At 39.8% G+C, this 13,119-nt stretch overlaps 1 protein-coding gene and 1 long non-coding RNA gene across 3 annotated transcripts in view; one reads left to right on the plus strand and one right to left on the minus strand.

The window, feature by feature from the left end:
• Positions 1–7,449: 7,449 nt before the first annotated feature.
• Positions 7,450–9,978, minus strand: LOC143646935 (uncharacterized). Its single transcript, XR_013157755.1, has 3 exons — positions 9,841–9,978; positions 7,944–8,139; positions 7,450–7,856 (listed from the first exon to the last, which is right to left on the minus strand). It is a non-coding gene; the product is annotated as an uncharacterized LOC143646935 (long non-coding RNA).
• A 35-nt stretch (positions 9,979–10,013) lies between these two features.
• ISY1 (ISY1 spliceosome associated protein) overlaps positions 10,014–13,119 on the plus strand; it is a 38,920-nt gene continuing 35,814 nt past the window's right edge. Inside the window, exons 1-2 of one of the 2 annotated variants that reach the window (XM_077116370.1) lie at positions 10,014–10,279; positions 12,354–12,376. In XM_077116370.1, coding sequence (XP_076972485.1) covers positions 10,277–10,279; positions 12,354–12,376 — 26 coding nt within the window. In that variant the 5' untranslated portion in view covers positions 10,014–10,276. The remainder of the gene's footprint in view (positions 10,280–12,353; positions 12,377–13,119) is intronic. The other variant, XM_077116369.1, reaches the window with a different exon arrangement.

The following is a 13,119-nucleotide window of genomic DNA, read 5'->3' on the forward strand; positions in this document are numbered from 1 at the left end:
AAGAACAAATGTGCAGTAGGAATTAGTGTTTTATTGTGAGACTTGGTTTTAAGATCCCCTACCTCTTTTTTTAAACTTGAGTTTAAAATAGAGTTTACTTGTGTCTGAAAAAGACACTGCCCATTTTGCCAGGGAGGAACTTTAACATTGATGCATTAGTAATTTTGTCAGTGAGGTTGGTCTGGAGAGGTTAGCAAATTTCACCTTTGTGTAAGAAACCTGAATTCTTAACTTGAAATTAATTCAAAGGAGACATGAGCTAAGAAGATAACAAATTCCTTGTATTTTTCTAATATCTGCTGAGTTCACCCTTAAAAATTAGGTAAAAAGTCAAGGTAATTTTTTCTTATGTGGGTTGAGGGAAAGATAGGGAGGTACTGCAATGAATTAGGCATTGTTCAATCAAAACTTTGTCTTATTTTTGCCTTCCTCTTTTAAGTTTTTGCTGTCTTTTTACCTACTTGATTAGTCTTAATATCTATACTTTGTCAACTACTTCTGGAATAACTAAGTCACTTCAACCTCTCTAAACTCCATCAGTGACTTACGTTGTTAAGATGTTGCTTTTTCTCCTAAATTAATTTTGAAAAATTTCATGAGCAGTTAAAGGGATAATTAGTACGTTAAACATTTATTTGTATGCTTCCACCTAGATCCATTAACTGATATTTTTTTCTGAGCCACTTGGAAATAAGTTTATAGGTATGACATTTCACCCTGAATATTTCAGCATAACGTTAACTTTATTTTTTTTAATTGAGAAAAATCTTCAGCTACTTCCTATATGTGGTGCACAGTCAGTGGCTCACAATATCACATAGTTGTATATTCATCACTGTGATGATATTTTAGAACATTTGCATCATTCCAGAAAAAGAAATAAAAACTTATATATACCAAATACATTACCCCTCCTTGTCATTGACCACTAGTATTTCCATTTACCCAATTTATTTTACCCTTTCTCCCCTGTTTATTTTTATCCCGATTGTTTTACTCATCTGTTCATACCCTGGATATAAGGAGCATCAGACACTAGGTTATCACAATCACAATCACATTGTAAATGTTATATCTTTATACAATCTTGGAGAATTCATCTCAACAGTTTCAAGTACTTCCCTCTAGCCACAAACTAGAAACTAGCCATAAACTAAAAACGGGTATCTATATAATACATAAGAATAACCTCCAGGATAACCTTGCGACTCTGACATCTCTCAGCTACTGAAACTTTGTCTCATTTCTCTCTTCCCCCTTTTGATCAAGAAGTCTTTCTCAATCTGTTGGTGCCAGGTCCTGGTTTATTCCAGGCTTTCTGTCCTATGTCAGGGAGATTTACACCCCTGGGAGTCATGTCCCATGTAGGACGGAAGGCAGTGAGTTCACTTGCTGAGTTGGCTTAGAGGCCACATATGAGCAACAAAGAGGTTCTCTGAGGGTAACTCTTACGTATAATTTTAAGTAGGTTTAGCCTATCCTCTACAGGAATGTTTCAAAGGGGTGAACCCCAAGATGGGGGGGTGTTGAGCCTATTGATTTGGTTGTCCCCTCTGCTTGCGAGAATATCAGAAATTCTCCAAATGGGGAAGTTGAACAAATCCTCCCCCCATTTCCCCAAGGGGAGCCTGCAAGTCCTTTATTCACTGCCCAAACACTCTGGGATTTATCAGGGCATCACACCTGGACAAAGCAACAAAATCTCACTCCCTATTCAAGATTTCATGTACTTGTGGTCAACTAAACTGACCATAAAAGTTAAATTAGGAAATGCACTAACCAAAATATAAAGTTTGCACCCAACAAACATCTCACCCTTTAGTTTCACCCAGGAAATTGAGGGTTTTTTTGTTGTTTTTGCTTGGGCAGGCACTGGGAATTGAACCCTGGTCACTGGCATGGCAGGTAAGAATTCTGCCACTGAGCCACTCACATTGCCCGAAGTTTTTTTTTTTTTTTACATGGGCAGGCATTGGGAATCGAACCCAGGTCCTCTGGCATGGCAGGTAAGCATTTTTGCCTGCTGAGCCACCGTGGCCTGCCCTGTCTGAGGTTTTTAAAATATGAATGAAATCATCCTTTGCCCAGTCTTCTAGTAACCTTAGTCCTATCCATATCAGCTTGCTTCATATCTTTAGTTGAAGTCTGATCCCTTTTTCAGCTTTTTAAACAGTTCCTATATGGGGTACTGCTCACTTTCATAGCTTCAGAGCTCTTACTCTGAGTCTCTAATGTCATAAAAGTACCCAAAATTTCTGGGAAAGACCATGTTACAAACAGCTCAGTATCTGAGAATTAAGTTACACCCTGTGAATATATGTGACTGCTGTAAGAGTTCACAATCCAGGACCCTTTACAGTAAACCCCAATCTGATAACCCATGCTCTTGACTTTAGTTTACTGAGTTTTTATGTTGTGGTTAGTCATTTTGATTGAGGCATGATAATTTTGTCTTTTTTTCCTGACATTTCATTCAAAATACAACTCTTAAGTTTCATTCACCTAGTTGCATGCCTCACAACTTCATTCCTTGTAGCTCCTCAGTAGTCTGTTGTATGTGTACACCATAGTTCCCCTTTTCATTCTGCAATCATACCCTTAGGTCGCCTCCATTCATTGGGGATCAAGAACACTGCTGCCAGAAACACCAGCTTGCAAATGTCCATTTGGGTCTCCACATTCAGTTCCTTCACATATATACTGAGCAATGGGGTTTCAGGATGACATGGCAAACCCACCCATAGCCTGTGGATCCACCACCCTACCCTGTCCTCTAAGTGGCTAAACCTCTCCTGACAGTGAATATAGGTACATCTCTCCACATTTTCTGTAGCACATGTTTCTCTGTTTATTTTTAAACAGTTTATATTCACATATATAATCCAGCCTAATTGTACGGACATGCCTTTGCCACATGAATACATTTTCTTCCACATAGAATCCAAACCCCTTTTCCAATCCCACGGCCTGCTGACATTGCATTTTGGCACAATGCCTTTGTTACATTCAGTGGAAACATTACAATGTTACTGTTGACTATAGACCCTAGCTTACATTGATTGTGTTTTTTCCCATATACCATCTATTTTCAACACCGTGCAATACTGACATTCATTTGTTCTCCCTCATGCAAAAACATTTTTAAATTTGTATATTTAATTACCATTATTGTACATTCTAGACATTCCTAATTTATTCCATCAGCATACATTTTTGAGTCTCTTCTGAATTTCTTTATAATACCGTTATCACACCTAAGAAATCTTACATTATTTTCCTAAAACCATCTAATACTTAATACATTTTCAAATCATTTGTCTCAAGATGTTTCATCGCCAGTTTTTCTAAACCAGGATCCAGTGAAGATTTATGAATTGCATTTGGTCAGTGTGTTTAGTCTCAACCTAACAGTTCTCCCACTTTTTCTTTCAAAACCTTGACTTTGTTTGAAGAATAGTTTTCTCAAATGCCTCATATTTAATTACTTCCTTGTGGTTTCAGTTAACTGGTTCCTTTATAGTCTGTTTCCTGGGATAGAGGCTTGATTATTAGATCCAGCTTAAATTTTGGGGGGCAAAAATGTTTAAAGGTGTTATGTACTTAGGTTCTGCATTGTCAACAGTAGAACTTGACCACTTGGGCTGTGTCTCTGGATTTTTTTTCACAGTAGTGGTACATTTCCCTTGGAAATTTAGTAATTTATCTCCTGTTCCCCAGGGACCTTTTACTTAGTGTGTATAGCATTCATTGTTGTGCTGGTGTTGCTTTGTGTGTGTATACTTGTTACACAACTGATAGGAATAATGGTTTTTGAGGTTCTTTATAAATAAATAATTGAATATCACTTAAGAAAACCACATAGTGAAAATTGGTTTTCTTTATGGGAGTAGTCACGTCTTTGTTGAAGTTATAGGAAAAATTCAAAATTCAAAATGGGCAGTTATATGTATGACCTCAAAAGATTTTGTCTGGGAAGATTCTAGGTGTATTTGAGTTGTTTTGATTTTTTGATATGTTAAATTATTTATAACACATGCTCTCCTCATTAGTGTGGAGCAATTGTACGGTCAGGAAACCAGGTATTTGGTTTTCCTGTCATGACAGAGTATGAGAAATTTTTCTCTGTGGAAAATAAAGTGGTCCATCTAGCTGAAGGCTGAAAACTGTTTTAGCACCATATTCTAATTGAGAAATCCAATTAATTTCAGCAAAGAAGTGACTTTTTTTTTTTTTTTAGCTATGTATGCTAGGGCTCTTTTTTTTTTTTTAAGCTATGTATGATAAGGGTTGAGTCTTTGCTTATCTAGCAAAACAATTTTTTAATGTGTTAATTTGATCTCTGCCATTTTTGCTTTGACACTTAAAACAATTTGAAAAGGTTCTTCTCTTTCCCTTTTGTAGGTGGGTCAAGAATTCCACATCTCCAGTGAGCTATTATGCTGCATTGGACAATTAATTGATTACAGTGAATGGAATTAATGTACTGACACATTGGTTACATCAAAGGCAATCCTACACATCGATTTGTGCTTTCAGGAGTCCAATAGCATAAGACATAACATTTCCCTTGGATCAGAAGCATAGAACATTAGGACATTTGACTATTTTACTATTTTCCCAGATAACACTTGGATTGAACTGCCTCTTATACAGGTGCATTTGCAACCTTGTCTATTTAAAGTGCCAGAAATAAAGACTTTTTAGATTTTTCAAATGCCAAAGGGCAGTTTTCAGTGTATATTTGTCTTTTATCATGTCTTCCTACTTTCTTGGATGTTTTCATTTTTTCCTTTCCCCTTGTTTTCTTTCACTTTCCTAGTTTTTTGTTTGTCTGCCCAGATGAATTGTCAAGATTTACTTTGACCCTTTTATACTTCACAGCCTTTGTAAATGAGTAGAACAGAAACTGGCATCATAAGTTTAGAACAACCAGGAGGATGAGAGAATTTTTCTTTTTCTGGACTGGAACTCTAAACATTCTAATGTTTTTGTCTTCCATTACTCTTAATATTTTAAAAGTAATTTTCCAGTTGGGAGGAAAAAAGCCACCACTGGTCCCAACCAATTTCAAAATCCAGTTGGATAAAACAATAGGGTTTTTAGGCCTGGGAATAATCCTCCAGGCTTTGAGGCTCTGCCCTGGGAGTTATGTGGGTACAAGTTTGGAGGCAAATAGTTTTGTTAGCCTGTTTGCTGTTTGTAGAATTTTGGGATTCTACAGCCTTCTTTTGTTTTGCCCTCTCTTCTCAGTCCAAGCTGTCTGTTTCTACTGGTATAACATTCTCAAGGTTTTTGTGAATTTTCCCTGTATGTCATATAAACTCCTTCCATTAGGCAAGAGGGTCCTTCACAGGCCTTTGCTAATAGTCTCATCTCTGTTGTTGGCTACTGATGAAATTTCATGATTCACATTCCTCATCTCTTCAGAGAGCACTGTGTGACTGAGCCACCAGCAAAGAGTTAGTTGTCCAGCCACTCCCATGGTCTCTCTTCAGAGCATGCTTTCCTAAGAGTAAATCTCCTAATTTTGGCATCTTTTGCCAACTGGATAGACTGAAAATTTCCCAAATCGTCATTCTTGGTTCCTTTTTTGTATAACAGTTCTATCCTCAATTTTTCTCTTCCCTTGCAATTTTACTATAAGCAGCAAGAAGAGGTCAGACCACACCTTTGCTTGGAACACTGCTTGGAAATCTCCTCAGCTAAATCTCCTCAGTTATCACTTAAGGTTTCACTTTTCTCATACCTGCAGGACACAATTCAACTAAGCTTTCTGACACTACATGACAAGATTCCCTTTCCCTCTACTTTCCAATAACATGTTCCTCATTTCCTTCAAACCCTTACCACAGCACCTTTAACATCCATATTTCTACTAATAGTCTGTTGAAGGCATTCCAGACTTTTTTTTAATCATCCTCAAAATTCTTCTGGCTTCTTACTGTTGTCCAGTTTCTAAGCCACTTGCACATGTTTAGGTATTTGTTACAGCAGCACCCACTTCTAGATCCAAAATCTGTATTAGCTTCCTGTTGTAAGAAATTGCCACAAATTTAGAGGCTTAAAACAACATAAATTTATTATCTTACAGTTCTGGAGGTCGCACGACTGAAATGGTTCTTATGAGGCTAAAGTCAGTACATTGGTAGGCTGCATCCTTCTTGGAAGCTCTAGGAAATAATCTGTTCCTTGCCTTTTCCAGCTTTTCTGGCTGACTACATTCCTTGGCTCATGGCTGCATCAAAACTATCTCTGCTTCCATAATCACATTCTCTGACTGTCCCTCATGCTTCTCTCTTTTAAGGACGCTTGTGATTATCTTTATGTTCACCAGATAATCCAAAGTAATCTTCCCATCTCAAGATCCTTAATTCATCCCATTTGCAAAGTTCCTTTTGCCTTGCCATATAAGGTAATATAGACACAGGTTTTGGGGATTAGAACATCTTGGGGTGCACTTATTCTGCCTACCACAACCACTCTTCAATGAATCCTTGTTTTTTTAGTGGAGGACAGTAATCAAGGCTCTTAGCTGGATACAAGGGGATATATAGAGGTGTTGGTAGGCAAAATGTTGGTTCTGTGCTTGTTGGGATTTTTTTTTGAGAAAGAGCTGAAAAAGATCTTTTTAATACCAGAGGTTTTACCAGTCAACTCAGTGTACATGCTTCATAGCATTTGGACTCATCAAAAAACACGAAGATTTTTCTCCTGCAATAGATTCTGTGCTGGAATGTGGGTTCACTGATGCCCCAAATTAGGATGTTTAACCTGAAGTCTAATTTTTTGCAACATGGTAAGTTTAAGTAGCTCAGTGAGCCAAATGCAACTTGCTGGTCAGAAGTCTCTGGCTGCTCTTATGGATTAGAGATGTGTTCTAATGACGAACTTTCCACAAGCTGTTGGAAGTTTGTGTGGGTATGGGTGGGTTGATGGGAACTGGGATGTGATCAGAGAGTCTTAATACTAGAAAAATATTGTTCATATTTAAAGGATGTTTAGGAAACACAATATAAGTTGGGGGCTTTTGACACAAAAGAAGGTAGGGTAGTGGCATTTTCTTTGTTCCTCTCATTTAGCCAGCAAACATATGCCAAACCTGTGTCAGGGTTTGGAGTTACAAAATCAAGATAGCGTCAGAGTGTGGGGTAGATGCATGTAAATCTTCAGTCTCATGATTTAGTGGGTAATAAGATTTTACAATGGTAGGACTCCCTGAGCCTGGCCCACCTGACTGTTCATGGTGGTTTAAGTAAGCCTCATAGTAAATATGATGGTAGAGCATGGACCTTTTGCTTTTGAAATAATTGAGAACTTTATATAGGTTTTGTCTGAGCACTTTACTTATGGTTGCCTCCTTTAAAAGAAGAGCTCCGTAAAGTAAAGAACCCCAATTTCACAGCAGAGGAAAAATGCCCAGAGATGCATTTTGTAAGTTATCTAAGACCCTATAAGACATAGTGGAACTAGGTTATGAATTCAGGCTGTCTAAACTATCTCAAAGAAAACTGATCAACGAGGAGATTAGGTGGAAGGGGAATGGAAGAAGGTTGCTGCAGGCAAAAGGAAGAACACGGGTAAAGTCAGGACCACAGTCAATACCAGAAAGGAAGGCCATACCGTTTAGCGGACAGTGGTAAGATTGTGTAATCAGGCTGCTCTTAGTTGCAAGTACCAGGAAGTCTGAAATAATGCTTTCAACAATATAGGCAATTTACTGGTTGTTATAACACAAGATTGAGTAGTAAAGTGGGCTTTGAGGCAAGGCCTTATCCAGCAATTCAGTGATGCCACCAAATAAAGTCTGTCTCCTGTTGGAGTCCTAAAATATCTGACAGTAGCTTCTTATATCCATCCTGACAATAGGAAAGATAGTATATTTGTTCCAGCATTACAGGCCAAGACCGGAGACTCAAGTCAGCTTGGGTCTTAAGTCAACCAACCTGTATGCTTATAGACGGGATATTAGTTTGGTCTAGATCTCCTGTTCCACCGTTAAAGCTGGAGGTGGAGTTCCTTCCCCAGAACTAGAGTGTTCCCTCAGTGCAATTCAGGTAGGTGGGTTGGGGGAACGGATGCTGGGAAGGCAGTCAACATAGGTAATGCCTCTTGAATCTGGCTGTATGTAAGCTCCGTGTCCTAGAAAAAAATACCAGGTCAGGGATTTAATGGATAGAGGTGTGAGAAAGTCTCATTTAAGTGGGGACTGTCCCTGCTTGTTCGGGTCCACATATTATTTAATATAAAGTTTATGCTGTTTATAAAAGGCCCCCAAATATAGCATGTTATAGTAGACATGTTTCTCTTACTTTACTTATCTAGATGTTCCAGGGCTGGGAGGGGATGCTGGCATCCTTTGAATACTTCCATTTTTTAGTTCAAAATGATTGCTTCTGTGGTCACTCCTCAGCCAACGAAAGAAAATGGGCAAGAGGAAGGGTTTTCATGGGTATTACCTAGGTGGCACACATCCCTTTGACTCACTTCCTGTTGGCCATTACTTAATCACAAACCCACTCCTAGCTGCCACAGAGGCCACATACCCACCTAAAACTTCTGAGAGAAAATTGGCTGTTCTTGCCATTGTCAGATCAGGCAATGAGATCCCAGTGTCTGTTCTCCTAATTGTCCTGTCTGGTCTTTATCCACATGGCACCTGCAGCTAGGATGCCCACCACCATAGGTCCTCTGGTAGAGGGAGGCACTATGCTTGAAGCTGGAAAGCTGCTGTACCTAGCTGAATTTGTTGCAGGCCCTCACCTAAATTCCACACAACTTATCCCAATATTGATGCCACCCAGAAGTATCCACTCAGAACCATTCCTATTACTGGCCTTTCCCCTCTGTTCCTGGTACTGATTTGACATCTTCTGGTCCCAGCATGGTGACATTCACATACTGATTGACTGTGTGGGTAGTGAGGTACATCTCACCTCTCTAGCCCCCTTTCCCTCTCTCAAGTGGCCTTTTCTTCCCTGGGTCTTATTTTAAAAGAGGGTTACTCAAACAGATAATTGTGCACCAGGGTTCACAAGATTAGTCATAATAGCCAAAAGGTGGAAATAACCCGAATGTCCATCAATGGATGAATGGATAAAAGCTGGTATATCCATATGATGGATTGATCGTCTGATACATGCTACACAACAGATTAATCTTGAAGACGTGCCAAGTGAAATAGGCAGACAAAAAAGGGACAAATATTGTAAAATGATTCCTCTTATATGAAATATCTATAGGAACAGAAAGTAATTTGGGAGTTATCAGAAATAGGGAGAGGTGGGAATGAGGAGTTAAGGTAGTTTCTGTTTGGGGTGATGGAAAAGTTTTAGTAATGGAAGGTGGTAAGGTGGCACGACATTGTGAATGTAATAAACGACATTGAATTGTACACTAAGAAATAGTTAAAAATAGCAAAGCGTGTATGTGTGTCTGTGTATAGACACACACACCAACACACAAAAGGACGACCTCAAGCACGAGTCCTGCTCTGAAAGGCTCAGAGATTCTAGAAGACAAGCCAAGAAAAAGCATAGGCTTCAAGTAAATGGCAGGGAAAGCGATGGAGCTTGCAAAGTTCCATCGGGACCCCTGGGAAAACAGGCTCTCATTCTGATCTGCCCTGAGAGGCGTTTCCGTGCCTACGAACTGGAAGCTTCAGCTTCAGGGTCTGCAGCCTCCGGGACCACGGTTTACTCGTGCACGCAGACCAGGTGCGATTCGTCCAGTGGCCACAGGCTGTTTTGAGAACCGGGTTCATTCAGAGAGAGGAGGACGGGTAACTTCTAAAAGAGGACGTCTGCCCTCACAAAATAATAATGGGGCCTGTGGGATGACTACCTAGATTGGCGACAAGAAGCCCGGAGATTTACACTTAGTTGCACCTCACCATCGCCCGCTGTCGCAGTATGGAGCAGTTAAAGCAAAACACACTCAGTTGTTATCGCGAGAAGCAAGCCACCCACTGGGCGCTGAGCCTGAGACTTGACCCTCCCAGTACGCAAGCGCAATTTTGCCTACGATGCCAGCGCACGTACGCGCGCCACAGTGCAACCCCCGGCGCCATCGGAAGTCCGCCCACAAGCCTGCCTTTCTCCCCTCCCCAGTCTAAATCTCACGTTCTCTTCCGGTCCTTACCATTTATCCTTCCGACAGAAACGTGAGGCGGCACAAAAGTTAGAACCTTCAGTTCCCGTCAGGGTCTTCCTCGCCCGAGTCTGTTAAGCGCCTTGAGCCCGGGCCGCGAGAGGCCGGGTGCGGTGCCCTCACCCGCACCATGGTGAGTAGGCTGGGTATGTGAGGGAGGGGGCGGACGGGCAGGCTGTGAAGGCTAGGGCTTCGTGACCCTCTTGGGGCGCTCTTGGCCCTCGGGGCCCAGCGGGCACCCCCGCTAGTTTCAGGCTTCTCGGCTCCTGCCTTCTGTACGTGTCACAAGTTGGAGGAGCCAGCTGGAACCTAGGTAGCCGAGCTACCATCTCGGACAGTGTTTTAATTCCCTCGAAGCATTTTGCGGTGTCGGAAGGGAAACCAAGGCATAGAATGGCGAAGGAACCTACCCCGAATCAGGATGCCCTGCATGAGCTAGATCGTTTGTCCCCGAAGTCCCGAAAGAGAGATGAACAGCAGTTGTGACTATAAGTTTCTGGTTTTACTTGATGTGTATCTATTGTCTGTCTCTCCCCAAGGTTACAGACTTTACAAGGGTAGAGTCTGTTCATCGTTGCCTCCTTATAACATTGTAGGTGTTCAGTAACTATTGAATGAATGAATGAATGGCATAGGTAGGAAGAGTTGTAGAATGAAAGTGTGCTCTCTGTGGTCTGCCCTGGTTTGTTCAAGAAGCGTTTACGACGTGTAAATAAACATTCGTTCAAAAAGAGTTGACGACGTGTAAGTGTAAGAATGCACACAGTGCCATTACAAAGGAAGTGTTCATATATGTAGAATACTATATTTTCATTAAGTGAATTAATATAAGAAACACATGACACTATATAATAATACTAAAGAAAATGTATTAGAAGCTATTGATGAGTACAAGATCCTGAGAAGGAGAGAAACCACTGGACTAGAAGCAGTCCTTTTTATGGGAAGATCTGCCCTTTCCCAGACTACTGCTTCACACTGCCCTTCTCAACCTTGAGGCTTTTCTTTTCTGATCTCTGATAAACATAGGGAATCCCTTCCCTCCATCCCCTAGTCAGAGAGAAGGAACTCTGACCTTGGACATTTCTGGCTACAGGGTTGTTGGGTATTTTATATATTTGTCCCCACCACATTCATATCTATGAGTATCCATCCGCAGGGGTACATGCCCTTATTATCTTACTGATTTGTAATTTTGTTGGGAAGTACCTACAAGCTCCCGTATAAACAAGAACATGGCTAAATATCTGGCATCTAGCACAGGGTTAAGCATGGAATAGCATATGGCAACATTGAATTAGATATTTAGAATCAGTAGGCCTTGGTAAACAATTGCACTAGATAGGACACAGCCTCAGCTTTCAAGATGGTGACTTCCCCTGGATAACCTCTCTGTTTTATTTCTTTATATATGTCTTGTTCTTCTATCCACCAAGAATTTGCCAAATTTGTTTCTGTGTCAGTTGAAAAGGAGGGTGTGAAAGAAGATTTAAATTGAGCTCATTTTTCCTAAACATTCATAACCTGTATGCCTAATGTCTTCATGTATTTATTTTGTTAAGTCAAAACAATATCCCTGTGTCACACAATATGGTATGATTTCTGGGGAAATCAACACTTAGACAACTTTTCAGGGATGGTAAGTGGTAGAACTAGGAGTGAAATTCAAGTCCTTGTCTCAGCAAGTACTCTTTTTACTTACACTACAGCTCTGAAAATATATTTTCTGTCTGACAGTATATTTTAGGGACTGACACTAAATTCAAAACTTCCACAAAACTTGTACAAAACTCAGAAGTCAGTCTTGAAGTGTTTCTTCCCCAAATTCCACTAGCACGAAATAGACAGTTGTGATGCTAGTGGTAATTACTATGGTAGATATACACTGAGACAGAGTAACGGCCAAGCTGGGAAGTGGTCAGAAAGAACGTTCTGGGATGGTGATGGCATAGAAAAAATTTGAAGGATAAATAGAAGTTAACCAGATACAAGGTGGAATAGGGATAGTGGGGAAGTAAAAATTTTAGGTAAAGGGAGCTACTTAGGTAAAGTCTCAGGATTTGGACATTGTTTGCTTTTGTTGTTGTTCATATATTAGTTCAAGAATTTTGCTTGTTACTATGTCCTTGTAAAACTTCACTGAAAAGTAAATGGAAAAGAAAAACATATTTCAAAATGAACTTTCCCCCCCTTCTTTCTCTTTCTAGGCTCGAAATGCAGAAAAGGCCATGTAAGTTTTTTTTTAATATTAATTTCATGTACATTAATATCTACCACAGAACTGCCTCTATACTTGGTCCTTTTTGTATATGGGCCTTTTGAGAAGTTGTTTCTTTCTCAATATGTGTTAAAACAGCATGTTTGCCCCATTGGTATTTTCTGATGGCTCCTAGAATTTCACTGGATAAACATTTGTTCACCTGGGATGGTGCAGGGACTGTGAGAGTGACAGCTGAGGCACACCATGTTTTCATATCTGTATATGTTGCTTATCTTTGTCTGATAAGTAGAGTTTTCCACAGTTATTACATGCGGTGTAAGCAAAATAGAGACTTTGGTGTTCAGAAACACAAAGGCCTTTATAAGCCCTGCTCCTTGGAATGTGAAATTCCTTAACTAGCCTATGATTTTTTAAAATTAAATTTATTTATTTATTAATTTAAAAAATTAAGAACAAAGGCATTAACGTATCATTCCGTTCTACATATATAATCAATAATTCTCAATATCATCACATAGTTGCATATTCATCATTTCTTAGAACATTTGCATCAGTTCAGAAAGAGAAATAAAAAGACAACAGAAAATGAAATGAAACGATAGCAGAGAAAAAAAAGGATTATATATACCATACCCCTTACCCCTCACTTTCATTGATCACTAGCATTTCAAACTAAATTTATTTTAACATTTGTTCCCCCTATTATTTATTTTTATTCTGTATGTTCTACTCATCTGTTGATAAGGTAGATA

This window comes from Tamandua tetradactyla, chromosome 9 (assembly GCF_023851605.1).
Source record: "Tamandua tetradactyla isolate mTamTet1 chromosome 9, mTamTet1.pri, whole genome shotgun sequence".
Lineage (NCBI taxonomy): Eukaryota > Metazoa > Chordata > Mammalia > Pilosa > Myrmecophagidae > Tamandua > Tamandua tetradactyla.